This window comes from Equus przewalskii, chromosome 15 (genome assembly GCF_037783145.1).
Source record: "Equus przewalskii isolate Varuska chromosome 15, EquPr2, whole genome shotgun sequence".
NCBI lineage: Eukaryota > Metazoa > Chordata > Mammalia > Perissodactyla > Equidae > Equus > Equus przewalskii.
In genome coordinates, this window is record NC_091845.1 from 33,517,909 (window position 1) to 33,538,135 (window position 20,227).

The following is a 20,227-nucleotide window of genomic DNA, read 5'->3' on the forward strand; positions in this document are numbered from 1 at the left end:
GGTTTGGTGTTACCACCCATTTCAGAATCATTTATGCTCTTCCTAAAAGTCAATGACGTGAAGCTTCAACTTGGCTTAAAAGTGAGAGTGTGCTCCTAGAGTCAACGCATACCCTAGTGAGGTGTTCTAATGGAACTTCAGTGGTGAACCCTCCTTTCCTGAAGCTATTTGCGTGTGTAAAAGATGTTTCTGAATATCTTAGGATAGGAGAAGTATTTTCACTATTTTGAAAAGCAAATCTGTGCAAACTATTTCAGTAGTAAATATTTGGCTGAGGTTGAAACATCACATCATAAGAATATATAGAAGGAATGGTGTCTACCTGTAGGTGGCATTTTGCAGGATTTTCTTGTTGATGACATTTTATTCAGGGCATTTTAGACATGGGTGGAGAATAGAGATATTGTTTGCTGCCATATATACATAATATATATGCCATAGATATATAATATACATATTATATGGCAGCAAAAGGCATAGTTTAGTTGTATATTATACATTATTATTTATATATAATATATAATTTGATACATAATACATAAACATAATAAGTGTATACTATATATAAATATGTAATAAATATGTATGTAAGTCACAGTTCTACCATGTTAGCTTGTAGATCCCTCAGAGCCTCGATGTTTTCACCCGTAAACAATACCTAACAGTACCAATATATGATAAAGGATAAAATACATACGATAATTTTAGCAACTTTACCTTTTTTTGGCTTCACGCCGTATTCCTCTTCACTCCTGTGGTTTGTTGTCATTCTTGCTGTTCACTTATTTCCAGTTTCTGCCTTCTGAGTATGATGTTCAAAGTGGGCCCTTTGGAGTTTGAGAGACATGTGCTTAAGTCTTGGCTTTGCCGCCTCTAAGTGCTGTGGCTCTCAGCCTTGTGAAATGGAGAGCAGTAGCTGCCTGTCTCACAGTGCTGACGGGCCACGTGAAACTGCGCATAGGTGTTAGCTAATGTTGCCATCATGGCTGTTAGTGCGATTAGCTTTTAATGGTAGATGCTAGAGTATTAACATATAGTACTCTATTGACTAAATTTACTAATCATATATCAATGATGGAATATATAATTTATCATGGTAATCATAAATTGTTACTTTTCACTATTAAACAGCAACCCTGTTCATTGATTGTTTCTACTTTATTTCTTAGTGTGTTTTAATAAAGCACCTTGCAAGTCATGATTCAGTCAATTCTTGTGGTATCAGTACTCTTATTATCCTCATTTTATGGGTGAGGAAACTGAAGTTTTGTGAGATTGTATCTTTCTCTAAGTCCTGGTGAGTAAGTGGAGGGTTAAGATTTGACCTTGAGAGGTCTAGCTCAAGAGCCCCTACTTGTAGGTATTACTCTTTCTTGCCTTCCAACAACGTATTAATATACTAGATAAAGAATCATGGAAGCTGTAATATGTACCACCATAAATAATTCTTCCAGGACAGACTGTGTCCTTGCCTGCTCTTCTCACTGCAGCATTTCTGCCTCAAGGAGGGTCAATTGGAAATGCAGGTGATCGATTGATTTTCTGGGAGCTCTGGTCCTGCCTGGATTTACCTTACTCTGAGCTCCCCATGGCAGTCAGTGTGATGCCTTAGTTAGCTTGCAAGTGGAATTGACTAATGCGTTAATTTAATCTTTGTTTTGATTGCCTATGTGACTGAGCATGTAGTAGGCATTTAATAAACTCTTATTTATTTGCCTATGTGTCTTTCCAGAAATAGTCTATGCACATACAAGCAAATGTTCCTTCTCTTATTCCCAATTTAAAACATGTCATACATATAGGAACAGACATTGCATTTTATATTTGGCTTTTGCAAAAATTTTCTGCAATTTGCCTTTTGTCTTTTTTTTTGAGGAAGATCAGTCCTGAGCTAACATCTGCCGCCAGTCCTCCTCTTTTTGCTGAGGAAGATTGGCCCTGAGGTAACATCCATGCCCATCTTCCTCTCCTTTATATGTGGGATTCCTGCCACAGCGTGGCCTGACAAGTGGTGCGTAGGTCTGCACCCGAGATCTGAGCCGGTGAACCCTGGGCCGCCGAAGCGTAATGTGTGAACTTAACCACTGTGCCACCGAGCTGGCCCCTGACTTTTTTTATAAAGATATTTTAATTTATATTTAATCTCATTTGTCTATCTTTTCCTTTATAGTGTCTAAGCTTTTCTTCCTTCGTAGACAGGACTTCTATACTTCAAAAATAAAAAGAAGGGCCTCCATATTTACTTCTAGAATTTTTATGGTTTAATTATTTTACATCTAATTCTTTATTAGGATTTTTTTTGGTCATAAGGAGTTAGGTAAGGTTTTGTCTTTATTATTATTTTTCTAAATGAGTAGTCAGTTTCCAGCCATTATTAATTGAATAATTTAATTTTCTCTACTGAATCTTAAATGCCACTTTTATCATATTAAATTTCCTTAAGTATATGAATCTATTTTGGACTTCCTCTGTCTTTTTCTTCCTGCATCAACACTAAACTGTTTTAATTACCAAAGCTTTAAAATATGTTTTTGTGTCTGGATCACTCACTTTGTGACATCATGAGAGTTTAGGGTAGGTAATGACTTTAGAGGCCATTGAGCAAAGTTTTGTTGGTATGGAAGAAATAACTGAGTCCCTGAGAAGCAAGTGACTTCCCCAAAGGTCCCACCAGATGCTGGCAGAGCCAGAAGTTAACCTGGGAAGTAGGTTAGTGGAGTGGACCTTGAAGCAGAAGGTGGAGCTTTAACATAGTCTACAATGTTGGCTCTGCAAGCCCTCAGAGATGCAGTGTTTTAACTTGTAAACAACACCTACCTTACAGGTGGCCCCAAGCAATGCAGAAGACCCGTGGGCACATCGCCTAACACACTGTTAGTCACAGAGGACATCTTGGATTTTATTTAGTTGACTTTGAGCCAAGGCCTTCTGAATCTAATCCAGTGGTGTGTCCCCATTTCGCCACTCAAACATTTCGTATCCATGCCATGTCTTAAAAATTTCATGGCTAAAAGATCCTCGAGAACTATCTTTACTAAAAATTAATGAAGGATATTATTATATACTCTTAGAAAAACAAGTGTTCTATGGTTAAATAGATGTGGGAAAAGATGAGTTAAATCAAGTTAGGTAAGATCTTTGCTATGGGACTTCAGAATCTTTTTCTGCTAATGTCTACCATAAATCAGGAGAGCTAGCTGCATTTTTCAAGTCAGCTTGATCATGGAACACACCTCCACTCCTCCATTTAATTTTTGCACAACCCCCAGGAGGATTTCAAATAACAAATACTGTTTACTTTACAGCAGTATGTCTCCCACTTGGGAAGAAATTCCTTTTAAAAGAAAAAAATGAAAAGAACGTTGTAGGCACTCAGTATTGCTTTGTGTAATAATTATTACTTGTGTTACTTAATTAGGTAAAAGATAAGACTAGGTATGCTTATAGCTCTTATAGAAAACTATGAAACCAAATCAAAATTACACTAAATAAAAAATACAATGTCAAAGCCTATAAAACTTAAATTAAGGATGCTAACTTTAAATGGAGAAGGATTGTGATTGCTGGATGTAAATTTATACTTGATATGAATATGGTGCCAATTGCTATGGCTCAGATGCTAGCTGAAGAGGTTTGCATAGTGGTGTGCTGTATGATATCCTGGTTTCCTCACTGATTGCTGTTTCTGTAGTGTTGACGAACCCCTCATTTGCATGGTCACCATGATGTCCCATGGCCAAGACTTGAAGGGAATATATCAGAGAAATAAGAAGTCCTTCTGTGCTTTCTCCATTTCACCCCAAAGGAATCTTAATGCAAACACAAAGGCAGATATTGAAACTTCTTAGCACTCCTTAGTTATAAGGAGTTATTTACATGATCCAGAATAAGTTCATTTTAACTCTCGAGATAATCATCAAAAAGAAAAGACAACATAAAACATTTCTTGGAGCAAACTCGTGAATCCTTGAACACAGGTCCCCATCCTCCAGGAATATGGGCCCTGATTTGAGAGACATGACTTTAAAATATGGGTTTAATTCTCTTTTAAATAAAATGATTACAGTTCCTAATTTGTTAGTCATTTATAAACACATCAAGCGTACCTGGATGGAAGTTACTTATTTGGATTTATTGAAAAGCACTGGCCTTGAGATCACAAAATTATTACTTAATCTTGGTACTAAATTGTTAGTGATTTAACTTCTTTAGGCTTCAGTGATCGTTTAGAAAGTTCATGGCATATCTCAGCAGGATCAATATTTTAAAATTTTATGTTAAAATGTGTTTTCATGTTTAAATTTAAGGTGCTTACTTGAAGGGAAAGTGCAATATGAATGATACATGGTGTTTTCTTAAACTTTTTTCTTGGTAGTAGTAAATGTTTTGAAGATGGGCTTTTCAAATATTAGAAGGTACTAAGATTGATAGCTTTGCAAATTGGTTTTAAGTATTTTGAATTTATAACTATCATCATGTTGCAAAATAACATTGACTTTGGAATGGCTTACTTCCTTTTGTAGTAATTCAAAAATATTATGACAGCTATAGTTTTATAGTGAGCATAAAAACCAGTGAGGTAAGTTCAATGAGGTAAGGTTAGTGTTGGAAGTTTTATTAACAAAAACTTTAAGTATTAACACATGAGTTACAATTCCCATGTGTTTTCAGAAATTTGCTGGAACCGAACTGAACATTAAATTTTGAACTTTGGACTAGTCACTTAAAACCACCTAATTTTAGTGTAAGAAGTAGCCAAAAACTTAAGTATGAAAACAGGCTTTATAAACTTGGCTGGATTATTAACCCACATATGATATGAATTCTTCCATGTAGGTGATACGAAGCACTCTTAACCCAGCATTGTTTTCTTCAAGTAGGTGGCATGTGGGACTTGGGTATAATTTTTTGACAAGTAGGGAAGACAAAATGCACCTTTACAACCTGAAAATCTCAACTGTGTTATTAACAAGCTGGTGATTGTAACTTAACTTTTATAAGCACAGCATGTGGTCATACTATACCGAATACTGAATTTTATTTTTTGAATTGAAATTGTATAGAACAGACATAATTTAAGAAAAAGGTACATTGTAAATGATGAAGCACTTTATAGTGCAGCCATTATTGTTCCTCTTTGTGCTATCTAAATATCTTAAAATACAATATAGGTTTTCTCCCCTAGTCGGATGTATAAGATTTTGGTTGCTAGATGAAAGCTAGCACCCAGAAGTGGGATTACACAGTCCTTTTTTACCCCAGTCAGTATCACTCTATTGACTGAAGGAATCCACAGGAGGGTAAATACATCAATGACATTAACTAGCCACCTTGAAGAGCTTAAGGACAGAATTGCAATGACCAAATCTCTTGTTACTCATGACTGTGAGGGGGAGAGAGACCTTATAAGTAAAGACTGAAAACCAGAGACCCTTCTAGGAGAAGGATTTCTCTCAATTTTCAACTGTATAGATGTCCTCTCCTTACAAGTTTTTGTTAACTTGATCTTAGACAGCTCCATCTAAGTGTGAGTAAATCTGTAAATGTGCAGAAGATGTCCTAATTAGTCTTCTGGAGGAATGGTGATGTAATTACCAGACTGCTCATCCGCACATAGGTTAGACTCTAGTCCAGGTTCTGTTGTCTTAGAGCTTCCAAGTCTTTTAGCTGTTTATCTTTTGGATGTTTCCTAGCGTCTCAAACTACATGGCCCTGATCATGAACTCTTGATTTCCTGTTCTCAAGTCTGATTCTCCCCAGTCTTTCCCAGCACAGGCAATAATTTCACTATCTATGCAGTTGCTCCAGCCAGTAACCCAGGAGTTTTTTGATTTCTTCCATCGTTTCACCGCCATGTATACAAATCCTCAGTTCTGCCAGTTGTCTCCTGATTATATCTCAAAATGTATCTCAAACACAGCCACGTTTGCTCTCTGCACTACCTCTGTCCTGGTTGTGGCAGTCACTTCTGGTTGACTGCAGTAGTTCCCTACCTCTCTCTGGCCTCCATTCATGCCCCCTAGAGTCTGTTCGTAGAACAGCATCAAATTGTTCCATCCTCTGCCAATAAGAAGACTCTATTGGTCTTGAATAATTTCCTTGCTTTCTGGTTCAACAAGGTATTCTATACTCACCTTGGATGTTTCTTGCTACAGACTTAAAATCAATCATTTCTACAATGAAACTGATTTCTTTTAGTGAAAAGTGGTTTTTAGAGACCACAATCTGGGTTTTGAGATGGGTGCTCATTGCTACCGAGGTGTTCACTTTTTTCTAGGCCTTTTTAATGGTCAAAGCTAGAAAATAATTTTAAGAGAGAAAATGCATCATGTGTTCATACTTATTAGTCTTACAAGGCTATTTTTTAAGACCCAAATTTATTAAAATCCAAAATCACCTTGAAAGCAGTGGAGCAGGTATAAAGCACACCTTGTTTAAAGATCAGTAAAGACCACTTAGTATTCAACGATTGCACAGTAGAGAGTATCCATCAGTTCAATAAACCATTTTACTGAATACTGAAGTGTTGGCTCAGGTTTGATTTATAATAGCTGGTAGATATTTGCTAAATCATGAATTTTATTATTTTTGCATACACACAAACACACACGTATATATTTTCACCAATATACACAGATATCTACAAGTTAGCCTTTTGTCATTCCAGTTTTTTACAAGGATTTTACATAAGATCTTAAAGTTTATATTTGTATTACTTTCTTCTTACCCTAAAAATCATATTTACTAATAACATTGACGTAATGCTTATTTGTTCTACCTCACCCAAACCCTCACAAATGTATGGTTCACCAAGTCATAGACTTGTCAGTCTTGTTAAAAGGCTGTATCTGGAACCTAGAACAATGCCTGGTACAAAATCGATTCTTCCTATTTGTTGAATGAATGAATAAATAATTCTAGTTATTGGAGATAAGAAGAGCACCTACAGAGAAGCGAAGTCTGAAATCAAAATTGCTGCAGAAGCCAAAGAGTAGAAGGGCACAACCCAAGCGTAGGCTGAGAGGTGGACACACTCTCACCTATATTGCTAGTTTCTGCTGGTGCAGCTGTTGAAGGACATTTTTTCTGGAAGGCAGCTTTTGCTATAATTAGAGATTGGTGTGAAAAAGTTTTTAAAAACGATGATTATTCTGAATTCTTCTTTTCAATAAGACTCCAGAAAGATCATGCTAACTGAATCACCAATCCAAATGAGTCGTTGACAGTTCTGTGGTTCTCTTTGGTAGAGATCAGTAGCCTCTGATGTTTAGAGAAAGGAAGGCTGTAGGATTCCTGCCCCATGACCTTGCCTTCAGGTAGTACATCATAGTCATGCAACGTCTCTGAGTGTTCCTTGAATTTCCAGCTGTCTGCTTTTTTGAGACCATAAACGGTTCATGCTAGGTCAATGTAATGACATTTCCTGTGGCTGGACTCAGCCAACCTTGTTTGCTGTTGGGCCAAAATCCTCCCTGAAGCCTCTATATACAGGGGAGATTGTAATCTAAGGGGTGAAACTTTTGGGTGTACTAGAGTCATAGACCAGCCCAGTCCAATATGGTACCCTTGAGCCACGTGTGACTACTGAGTGCCTAAAGTGTGGCTTGTTCTAATTGAGATATGCTGAAAGTGTAAAATAAATGCTGGATTTTGAAGACAATACAAAAAAAGAATGTAAAATATCTCATTAATATTTTTCATATTGATTACATGTTAAATAATATTTTGGATAGTGGGTTAAATTAAATATATTATTAAAATTAATTTCATCTGTTTCTTTTTACTTTTTTAATGTGGCTACTTGAAATTTTAAAATTATAGATGTGGCTTACATCATATTTCCATTGGACACACTGTCTGAACTCCTGTTCCTGGAAGAGTGGGAGTGCCTGTGCAACATTTCTAGCCAATCCACACATCTCAAACACCACTCACTTTACCATGGAAAAATCACTTTTCACATCAGTTATGTTAATTGCCCAAATTTCAGGTGTTCATCAAATATAAGGAATATGGAGGCACTTTTGGTAGCTGACTCTGGCCTGTCAGCTTTTAATTAAAGTCTTTCATAGGTTAATAGCTACCACTGGAGAATTTATTCCTAGTTGGGAAGTATATCCACCCAGACATCCCTCCACACAGACACACATATCATACAGTGTATGCTGAAATATTTTAAAGCAAATGACAGACAATATAACACCCTGGTACATGTTAGAGCACAAAATCTTATTTGCTGGTTCGCTACTTTTCCTGAGGGCTGTTGATTAGCAACCTTTATTGCATTCCTACAGTATATAAATCACTGGGTTAGAGGCTGTGGAAAAGAGAATAATAAAATATAATAACAATAGCAAAAATTTATTGAGTGTTTCTAGGTGCCAGGCACTGTGCTAAGTGCATTACATGTGTTATTTAGTTTAATCCTCAAAATAGCTTGAGGAAGGAGGTACCGTTATTATCCTCATTTTGTTTATAACACCTTAGTTCTGCTTCTGACATTTGGGACGCCTGTTGGTAAGTCCATGGCTGTTGCCATGAGTTGCTTGAACACATGCATTTACAATGCAGTGACTTTTGCAAAGCAGAGTTGTCCACTTAAGCCATTTGTCTGTTCAAACTGAAGTTTAAGCCAGTGAGCTAAGGGTACTGACCCTTCCTCTTTGGTCTCTTTCTGTTTTCTCCCCGGGGTCTTGATCTTTAACCTTTGTGTTCACTCCCCCGGGTTCTGCTACTTTGTTTTAGCTCTGCTTTTAACTCTCTGTCATTTTTTCCCTTCTTTGGATTCGGGGTGAAAGGATAGGAGAAAGAAGATTTTGGGGTCCTACATATAAAAGAAGTAGAGGGAGGTACAATGGCCCCGTTTCCTTTAGGTTGGTGATAATCTCTAAGACAAACAAGGCTTTATAGTTTAAGTTACCCACTTCTTAGCAAAACCAGGGGAAATTATTATAATGATTTCTGGGTAGTTTAACACATCATACTGTAAGTCCAACCCATGTTGGGGGTTTGGGATTGGTGTGGGGGAAGGAAGGGGACAATCCTGTTTCTCATGGTCACTTGAGGATCCAGATTTATGGAGGTTCTGCCATCTTGTAGCTCCACTGTCTGAAAAACGTAGCTTCCAAGATCTCTGAGGAAGAGGAAAAGTATGCAGGTGGCACGGACAGGAAATGACGTATGTCACTTCTCCTTATATTTCATGAATAAAGCACACGGCCCCATCTTCTCACACAGAGGCTAAGAAGAGAGATCTTCCCTGTCTTCAGGAAGGAAAGGAGCATTGGATGTGAGTGAGAACTAGTGGTTACTACCACAGCAAATTTTAGATTTCAGGTTGTTTGTAGTGTTTGTGTCTTCAGAGGCTGTGTTCATTATATACTTCCAACTTTGAAACCGTCTTCCCCATTTGACTGATTGCAAGTTGAATCAAATTCAAATATATGCTTAACCCAAGTCTACTCTTAGGAAAAACAAACAAATGAAACTTTGAATGTGAAATAAAACTATATTGGGAGCTTTTGTGCATGTTCCAGTTTCATTTTCTTTTAAAGCTGTTCTTTGTGATCGCAGGTTTATTCAAATCCTGAAGCGTTGTCAAGTAAGTAGTATTTAATCTGTGAAAATTTTCAAGTGGCCGCTTTCTCTCTTTCAAGTGTTTTTTTTCCTCAAGTGTTGCTGTAGTCATTTTAAGATTGAAATGAACCGTTTGATTTTAAAAAATTATTTATGGCACATCAAGTAGCACTTAGTGTTTTGTCACAACATTGAAACCGTTTCTGAAGCCCCGTGTAAAATACGGCAGAGAGGTCGGGAGGCTTATGTATAGAACTTCTAGAAACATACCTCACCATTGGAACTGGTTATAATTTCTGGGTGCTGACATGAAGATTAATAATGTTAACTCTGATTTTGGCAATTTTTGCCAATTTCATTGCCATGGTCCTTTTCTTTCAAGTTATTACCTGGAACTGAAGTGATAACAAATGTTTCATGTTTATACTGCCAGATAAAAGGTTAAGTTTTCATATGTTACATGCTCTTAAACACACACATGTGCACACACACACACGCACAAATACGCACACTGGATCAGAAGGAAATGAGTAATTCTCCTAAAATGAAAAGATTGTCCTAGTTTTAACATTAGGTGACTAGTTCCCGTGTGGTTAAGTCATACGTAAAAATTGGAAATTCAGCCTATGGGTCTTTGTGCGTTGACGATATCATCCAGTTCTAATTTTCTTTTGTTTTTCTGGGAAATGATGGTGCTCTTTGCTTTGCCAAGTTTTATTATTGAGTCAACTGCCAAAGTTTAAGAGAGAGAGTCAAGGGCCCTTAAAATTATTTGGTGTTGAGTGAAGAGGCAGAGAAAGGTATTTCATATCCCCAAACATTTTAACTTTTATATCTCTACCTGATGTTGGACTATAATCTAAACTTCAAGGCTTTTCCGATTCTTTTTTAAGTGATGTGCACTATTGGGTGAAATCTGAATATAAGTGAAGGGAACTTTAATCCTACTCATTGATACCCAGTTTGGAACTACATATTCTAATTTTTATTGGATTATATTCTTTTTTTGCCTGGTCTTCCCTATATTTAAACTTCTGTGCATTAGAAGGCCTGTGTGCCTGCTTGTGGTTTTGCACCATCTGGAAGTTAAAATGACTTTAGAAATGATGTCATACTTGCTTACTGCAAACTGGGCTAATGTTGGTTGAGAATTGGATGCGGTTCAGGTCAGAGTTTTGTCTTTAAAAAAAAGACCCTTAAGCTTCGTTTCTTGATTCTAGGAGACTGTGCAAAGCTGTAAAGATAGAGTGAAGGTGATTGAAGGGCATGATTCAAATTCCTTTGAAGCTGAGGACATGCTTTTGGGTGCATGGAAAATAAGCTTCCAAACAGAAGACCTCAGCTGGCACAGACTTCCTCCTGCCATGTAGAGTTTGGGTGTTGCGAGTAGTGTGTTGATCACGACCATCCTTGCTCTCTCCTTTATTCCTGGAGAAATATTCCTATAACCAGGGTTGCTTTTTATCTCTCCTGGGCTCAGGAAGATGCGTCAGGGCATTGATAGATCACACAGGGTGAGGAGGTGCTACAAATGTTAAGCATGTTGTTCATCAATACAGGGCCTCTTTTTCTAAACTCTCTCCAGCACCAATCACTACTTCCCATATTGTAATTTACTTATATCACAGTTTTGGATATTGGATATTTCCTTTAGTCCAGATATAGACCATCCGTCTTTGATAGCTAGAATGCAGAGCTCATGGGACCACAGTTTCTTCTCAGATTCATGCTGAGTCCTGGTCAGCCTGTGTGCAAATCTCTGTAATTGAATGTAACCCTTTATAACCACTGCTATGGTCTGGAGTGCTCAGCATGTCCTGCCAGTTTCCAAGGAACCCATCAAATGCCATCCATTATATATAAACTAAAAATCATATTTTTCCACCAGATATGATGAAAACCCAAAGAGAAATACTAATGCTATTCCAGGTTTACAGGTGTAGATAACTTTAGACAAAGATAGGCCACTTGAGAATCTGAGATGCTTAAGCTTTAGTGAACTGGCATGAATTTTCATTTCGGAAAGGAAAGATCCCCAGGACATGAGTATCCCCTTCCCCTTCCCCTTCCCCGCCCCTGGATCTCTGTGGCCATTCTGTGAGAAGAGGCACAGCTATCGCTGCTTGAGGATTCTGCGGGTCTCACCCTCTGCAGTCACAGAATGGCCGTCTGCTCTCATAATGCGGTCAGGGTGACTCTGCCCACTGAGCTATAAGCACTTATCAGCACCTCTTCCCTTGCTGGGACCTCCCAGCTTCATCCTCCTCTCTGAGTCAGAAACTAGAAAACTCTCTACCCACCCACCTCCCCATCACCTTTGACCCCTTTTTTGGAAAAGGGTAAGAAAAGGAGCCTCTACTCTAACTTTTTTTTTTTTTTTAAAGATTTTATTTTTTCCTTTTTCTCCCCAAAGCTCCCCGGTACATAGTTGTGTATTCTTCGTTGTGCGTTCTTCTAGTTGTGGCATGTGGGACGCTGCCTCAGCGTGGTCTGATGAGCAGTGCCATGTCCGTGCCCAGGATTCGAACTAACGAAACACTGGGCCGCCTGCTGCGGAGTGCGCGAACTTAACTTAACCACTCGGCCACGGGGCCAGCCCCTCTACTCTAACTTTTTATCTCTAATATCATCATTCTTCCCTGATGTATTCTACCTAAGTCTGATTCCTTCCTTTAAAATCATAAAATGTCACGCCCTTAGAGACTGTCTGTTCTAAGCTCTTTGTTTTATGGATGGAGAAACTGAGGCTGGAAGGCTGGGTGAGAGGAATTTGTTCTGATCCTCACAGCTACATAGAAGCAGAACTCAGCCTAAAACCTAAGTGTCCCCTTTCCAGTGTTCCAGGTTGCCTTCGCCTGTTTATCTGTTTTGGCTTATTATGGTATTCCTTCGGCCTTTTTTTTTTTTTTTTTTACTTTTATCTTTTTTTTTCCCCTTTTCATCTAATTTTTACTTACTGGTAGTATAATGAGCAAAATGTCCCACAAGATTTGCAATGAGATTCAGCAGCCCCCTTCTTACCTCTGTCCCATTTCTTCTTCCCCAAGACAACCTGCTCTCACTCTTTTTGCCTGGTTATTTTGATGTCTCTAAATAACGTGTTGGCAGCGCTGCTTCCTGATGCTTGATGTAGCGGCTGTCTATCAGGTTCCTGGTGTGGAGGGTGAGGATTAAAGTCTTCCATCACCCTGATACCCCATATCGCCCATCTAAGTTTTTTTGCACATGGTCTTTAGAATGTTAAATTAAGAAAATAAAGCTTATGTTTTCTCATTTTATTACTGACATTTGAAAAACAGAAATTATAATAATCTAATTTTTGATCTAAGGTAGAAATAGGATTTTTCTTTTGTATACTGTGTCTTCTTTTTCGTTAGTATTTGGAAAGCAGTCTTTCATAAAGCTGGAGAATGGGTGTCATTTCCATGGCATTTACTTCCTCTTGGCAACATGTATTTTTCTAATTTAGGACTGTTTCTCTACTTGCCAATCTTGTTCTTCCAGATGTTCGTGGCATGGCTCGTTGTGGCGTCCATTTTGCTGGAGGATGCTGCAGAGTGTCAGCAGCATTGTGCCCTCTCTGGGCTGTCAAAGACACAGAGTGTTAGTGTACTTTGTTTCCCAGCTTATGGCTTCACCATATGGAGACGTACGACTATTTCATAAAGTCTTATTTCATATAAACCTCATATTTTAAAAAAATATATCACTCTTCAGGTACATATGCCACAGGACTTTAGGTGGATATAAGCTGTTAAGACGCATGGCATCGAGGTGCCCCTGGGCAGTGGTTGGATCACGCTGTGCTCAGAAGGCATCCTGCTGCCCTTCCTCCCTCCCAGGGCATCACTGGTGGTTCCTGATGACCTCTGGGAAAAACTGCAGCCTCCTTTCTTTTTCCTGATTTCAGGTAGATGCGTTGAGATTACGACTGGAAGAGAAAGAATCTTTTCTCAATAAAAAAACAAAACAGCTACAGGACCTCACAGAAGAGAAGGGGACACTGGCTGGAGAAATTCGCGACATGAAGGATATGTTAGAAGTGAAGGAAAGAAAAATCAATGTCCTTCAGAAAAAGGTGAGTAGCTGACATTAAGGCATTGGTAGCATCCATGTTTTGTCATTTCCAAGAAATTTTTGAGCTTGTGGTAAAGAAGAAATTTTTGTCTAAGAATTTTGGAGTAAGAAGTATGCACTTTTAGCTTACTGGTATTTAATTTACTGGTAGTTGTATCATGTCATTTTTAGCAGGGCCTGATGAATTTTCTATTTGATTACCTGAAAACTAAATAGTGGTGATTTTTTTCATTTGCCAGCTTAAACATGGAAATAATTGTTTAAATTTAGATGTAAGTCTAAAACAATAAAAAGCCCCAAAAGTTAGTTAATTTTTCCTTTTTCGCTACTGAGAGTTGAGCAATGTATTATGTAGGTCTTAGAGGTATTTTAGATGGATTTTTTATTTACGTCAACTTTAGTAGGTCTTATCCTGCCAAACCCATACAGATTTCAGGGGGTCGGGTAATGTTTACACTCATTACTTAACTGGAATCAGTGAGAGAATGTGTAGTAAGTTCTGACTACAGTGACCTAACACAGAAGGTGCTTGACCTGGGGTTAGGACCCTTCTTTCCTTCCTTCTTTCAGCAGCTCATTTTCTCCATTGTAGAGGATACAGGTTTTGTGACAGCACCCTGATTTTCTTTTGGAGAATTCCCATTTGCTACTGTGTACAATTTTAGTGGGACTGTAGTGTCCCCTGCCTTTCCCTAGGAAAAGGATAGGCAAAAAGAGAAACCAACACCTGCTTGTTTAAGAAAGAGAAATGTATTGGAAAGACATAGGGCTCTCAGGTTAAGAGGCAGCCAGCATAGAAACTGGGAGGGAACCAGTGGTGGGCAGCAGGAGATGGCCAGCCTGGATGCTGCCATAGACAGGCATGTTACTGTGTACCATGCTGCAGCTGTAGGCAAATGGAATCTAACTGGCCTTTCCTCTTGGTGTCATTTGCTGTCGTCATCTCTCACTTTATTTATATCAACAGCATTCTAGCTGTTTTTCCTGCTCCTACCCTTACCTTTCCTACAGCCTGTTCTTAACACAGAAATTGGAGTAGTCCTTTTAACACATAAAACACTTCTTACCACTCTCTGATCAGAACTCACAACCACCCACGTAAATGGGGCCCAGTGCAAAATGAAAGTGTGGGGCCCCTTGCTCAATAAGTATTGAAAATTTCAGGATGGTAACAGCAGGGCATTAAAGCAAGCATGGGACCCTTCTGAGTTTGGGGCTGTTTGCACCCATGAAGCCATTCCCATCCCCAGTAGCTTCCATCCTCACTCTCTGGATATTGGTGATCTGATGGATCATATTATTAATTCACTTCTGTAGACATCTTTACAGACAAAGTTCTGGCAGTTGGTTTCCCCCTTTGTAGCTCCAGGTAATTGGTACAGATGATTAGAAGAGAACTGGGAAGAGACGATGGCGGATTCCTGAATCAAAGAGACTGTCTAGGGCAGGTGGGACTAACAGAAAAACAGTTACAGTTGCAGTTCTTGGAGCACGTACTAAGGATTCAAAAGAAGGCTTTTCGTTTTAAATCCCCAGCAGTGAATGATAACAAAGGCTGACATTTACTGAGCTTACTTGTGTTGAACACTGTATGCTGGGGACTCTGCTATACTCGTTAACAAGTGTTCTTTACTGACTCTTAACCCATAACCCTGTGAGGCAGGTACAGTTATTAACCCCAGGAACTGAGGCTTATGATTCGCTTGCCTGAGGTCATACAACCTAAATACAAGTTTTTGTCTTTGGGAAAATAGAATAAAATACTTATTGCAAATTAAGAGAATAAGCCTCATTTTTCTTTGGACCTCATGTTTTGTGATGATGATACCAGGTGTGAGAGTGAATCAAGGAAGAAGATCACAATTGCTTTTTTATACCAGGAGTTGAGACTAAGCTCTCTCATTCTTGAGGACCGAGTGGCAACAATTTTCTCTGTAAAGATTTTGGGAAGGCACTTTCAATGCAGAAGTGACAAATGGCCACTTTTGCTGACATGCATATTTTACAGAATTTTAAACTTTCCCCCCAGCCAGATTCAAAAGAACTAGTTTGGAAGTTCGAGAACAAAGCTGTTGGATATTATGGCGTTTTTGGGCAACATGATCATAACCCCACTTATTTAAACCATGTAGATAATGAATTTGGAAGTATTTCGTGTATATTTGGAGAGCTTGTTCAGCTTTAAGTTTTCTTCACTGAGTGTTTACCAGTACATCTGGGGAGGAAATAAAATCACTGGCGACATAGCGAAGGGGCAGGAGTTCTCTTATACCTGCAATGTGAAAGAGAAATTATCCCTAAGGAAGTGATGTACACAATTCAGAAACTGACTCGAAATGTGGGAATAACACAAAAGCTAATGGGCCAATGAACCATTGTCTTTGCGAGTGGAGACTCCTTAGAGTTTTGACCACATTCAGCATAATTGGCTGTTTTAAGGCAGGCCTGGATTGGAATAGCATAAGCTTTGGATTAGGGTGTCTTGGCGTGGAAGAATAATAAACTCGTGTCAATGTCAGAGGTGCAGTATTACTTAATATTTCTTTTTCGTAGACTCTTTGGCAGCCAGCAATGTGTTTTGATGCCAGTAGAGCTGGGTATGCTCCTTTCATAGCCATGTTTAACCTGGCGAAGCTAGGCTTGCACCTCGTATCTGTCAGCTTTACCTTCAGAGCCTGGGTCTCAGAAGTCTTGTGTGCTCCATAAGCCACATGGACAAGTCACATGTCTGGGCAACAGACATGGACTGATGCTCTAAGCATTTAGTTACTTGAGGAAGGAAGTGAAGTTGAATAAACAGAGAACCCCAGGTGGCAGAATATCTGGAATCAAGCCTTTGTTGGAAAACACAAGTCATCGAGAATGGATTTTTGGTCCTACCACCATAGTTTTGGCTCTACTTTATAATTCCAAGATATGGAGTTCTTTTAGTAGGGGACAAAAATGTACATGTGTGAAAACTGTTTATTGGAATATCTTCTTGCGGCTATGATACTAAAGTCAGAGGAGTGGCACAGTTTTCATGCTACAGCCATAGCATACTGGTCCCATACCTGAATTCAAACTTTAACTGATGAAGTGCTACCTGACTATTGAGTTTTTGTAGGAAATGTCATAAAACCTTGATGACATTGTACATTTGGAAGGTGTACAATGCCCAGGATTTTAGGACATGGTAGCATTTATTTAAACCAGATCAAATTCAAACTGTTATGTAGCTCATAGATTCTTGTACCATAAACTTACTACCCAAGAAATTTTTTTAAAAGCCATTAAATTGGACAAAAATTCTATCTCCATTTTCATCCTAGGTCTCAGTCCCATGAGCAATGTGAATTTATAGAGCAGAGGTACTTTATTTATTAGGGGTAGAAAAACAGATGGAGATTTCTCTGGAAGCCAAGTTCACCAGCTGCCTAGGGCTTCATGGTTTGCCCTGTGGTAGAAAAGGTAGGGAGAGATGAGTGGAGTTGACTCCTGGGAGTGGAATATATGGACCTGCCCACTTTAACAGCTTTATTTTATGTAATTGGAAGTGCGGTGGTAAAAATTCTGAATGACGATGAACTCAAAGGTAAGGATGCTATGGGAGTGTGGTTATTAACATACTGAGTTTCTTCATGAAGTTTATCAAAAGAAGTAATATCTGAGAAGATGACTATAGAACATAGATATTTCCACATTAGTGAAAAATTGGTGTGAGGTATAGAGGACTTTTTGATTCAGTTGAGCTCTTTCTAGTGTTTAAACATCCAGTTGAACTTTTATTTTTATTTTTGGCAAACCTCCTAATTTTTTGAACACGTGGAAAATCATATTCATTTTGCATGTACTGAGTATTTCCGATGTGTCAGTCAGTCACTACTCTAGGTCCTGGAGGTTCAAAGAGAAATAAGACATTCTCCAGTCCTCAAGAAGCTGACAGTTTGGTTGGGCAGACAGACACGCATAATCCTAAATGTAAGTACAGTGAAGAGCAATGTGGCATGTTACCAGAAGCAAACCACTTGATGGATGCAAACAGCAGAAGCTAATTCTGGCTACCTTAAGCAAAAGGGAATTTATTGCAAGGATATCCAGAGCTCTAGTATCTGACTAGTAGAACCAGATTAGGGGTGATCAGGGACCAGAACATCTCTAGGAGACCAAGACAAGGCAGGCAGTGCCATGATCTCATAACCGGGAGCCTCTGGTCACGTGTCTTTTCTTGATCTCGCACCATCTTCCCTCTGCCCTTATATCACACTGTTGGTCAAGATTCAAAGTCCTGGGACAGATCTCCAAATTTCACACAAGAGCTTCTCATTAGCAGGATCTAAATAGACCTTCCCTAAAAGGAATCTTGGAAATGTGGTTCCAAGCTTTCCACCTGAGCTTTCCATCAGTTCTTATGTCACTTACTCAGGGAAGTCTTTGCTGACACGGCAGGCTGGGAAAGATTTTATGCTCTAAAGCGTTTCTTGGCTCAGTTTGAAATTATGCGTCCCTTTAGTGAATGTTGGCTTCCCTCCCAGGGCTAAGCTCCTCGTGTGCCCCAACCGTGATCATCAAGATATCTCCATCTCCTTGCAAAATTCTTGGCAGGGGATGGTCCTCAATCAATATGCATTGGGTGAATAAATTATATCAGCAAATTCTGAATGAATGAGAACTTTGGAGTAGAGAAACCACTTTGAGACCCACTCCTGGACGAAGAATATTGTTAACTGTGAGAAGAGTCCTTTGCCCCGAAATGTCAAACCCACTCATTGTTCCCAGGACAGTATGTTCTGTATAGGCTGCAAGATGGAACCATCCCATAAATAATAAAACAAAGATGAGGAATTGACTGTTGCTGTACCCACTTCTGACACCTCCAGCCTCAGTTCCATTACCCTGGGAAGGTAAAAAGGGATGAAGGCTTAAGTAAGGGAGCTTAGCCAGTCTTCCTTCATTTTCCATTTTAATATAAAGAAAACGTGGTATTTATAGAGAATACTGTCTTGTTATGCAAAAGAAAGCTTCCTCCTCTAGTTCTCACTTCTAACTTATGGGAGTGTTAAAGGCAGGGTACTTTATGAGAATGATATAATGAAATTGCTACTTATGCATGGTCATTTCCAATTATGACCATGCAAATGTTAATTTTCATAACAAAAGAATAATCTGGGATTGATTGAGCCCTTACTATATACAGACACTGTGCTAAGGGCTTGGCAACCTTAGGTTACGTATCCTTATGACAAACCTAATGGCACGTAGGTACTATCATAATCCCTATTTTTAAAATGAGAGACTGGTTTAGGGAGTAACTTACCCAGAGTCACGTGGCAAGGAAGTGATGGAACTAGTCTTAACCACCATCCTATTCTGGTGTTTTTCTACTTTATGATTCTGCCTCCTTCATGAGACAAGTGGGATCATTAACTTTTAAGGATTAGCTAAGTGATAATTTGAGCAACTTTCTTCAGGTTGATACACAAATATGCCTACTTTTAATAGCAAACAGACAGAGATGCAGTTACTACATAATGTGATGAAAAATAAGTAACCAAATAAATGAATAAAATACAACACCAGATCTGGATTTTTAAAAATATATGTTATGCTATGTTTAGAAAAAAGAAAGATTATGATGACCTTCAGTTTTTGTTTGTTTTTACCCCCATGAGATTCTTCATGTACCATTCTAAACCATTGGATTGTTTTGCCACTTTGTTTTCAAAGGATTGCCCCATTTTTGCTCTCATCTTATTTTCACTTTGTTTTAGCTGTTGGCTTATAGAACTTAGACCTCAAAAGATGTTTGAGACATCTAAGCAGCTTTCCTGGACTAGTCATAGATGAACTCATAATTTTGGTGATTCCTCACTGAGTCCCAAGAGGAAGCAGTCTGGGAAGCTGTTCTGCTTTGCAGTGATGGTCAACTAGGGTCTGACCTCAGTGTAGGCGAGCTCACTCTGCATCTGAAGCCAGGAACTGGGCTGGCATCCAGAGGTTGGAGCTGCAACCAGGGTGGCCATGGGTCTAAGGCAGTGGTTTTCAACCAGGGGACACATTACCCGCCCTTCCCTCCCCCCCCTCCCCCGCCATCTCCTCCCCAGGGACATTTGGCAATGTCTGTAGATAGTTTTGGCTTTCACAGCTGGGGGATTGCTACAAACATCTGGTGGGTAGAGTCCAGGGGTGCTGCTAATATCTTACAATATAAAAGAAACACCCCCTGCACCCCAAAACAAATAATTATCCAGACCAAACCCTGGCCTATGGGAGTCCTTTTCTTCCCGTGGCTAGACTGCCCTACTTATCTTGTTTCTGTCTGCTCCCTGCCTTGAGAGAGTATTCCTTAAAATGATTTTTACTTAGTATAATAGACATTTCTCTCTCCTCTGGATATTATCTTGGCTGATATGATTAACATTTTTAGCTACACTTTTTCTCTGGCATCATTACAGGCAGTTTACAGAGGTGAATGTCTTGTGTATGTGTGTGTGCATATGAGTGTGTATGATGTTTAAACTATTACTATTACTTTCTCTTTTAAAATTTTCACATATATAATAAAAATAATATATAATTTTCACATATGATAATC

At 38.9% G+C, this 20,227-nt stretch overlaps 1 protein-coding gene across 31 annotated transcripts in view; it reads left to right on the forward strand.

Moving 5' to 3' along the window:
- The window catches only part of ERC2 (ELKS/RAB6-interacting/CAST family member 2), a 904,903-nt gene that overhangs the window by 344,587 nt on the left and 540,089 nt on the right, over positions 1-20,227 (forward strand). For all 31 annotated transcript variants that reach the window (XR_011526912.1, XR_011526913.1, XR_011526902.1 and 28 more), the window contains one exon: positions 13,487-13,654. Coding sequence is in view for 16 of the 31 variants with exons in the window: in XM_070574931.1 (XP_070431032.1) it covers positions 13,487-13,654 (168 nt within the window). In the remaining 15 variants the exon portion in view is untranslated. The remainder of the gene's footprint in view (positions 1-13,486; positions 13,655-20,227) is intronic.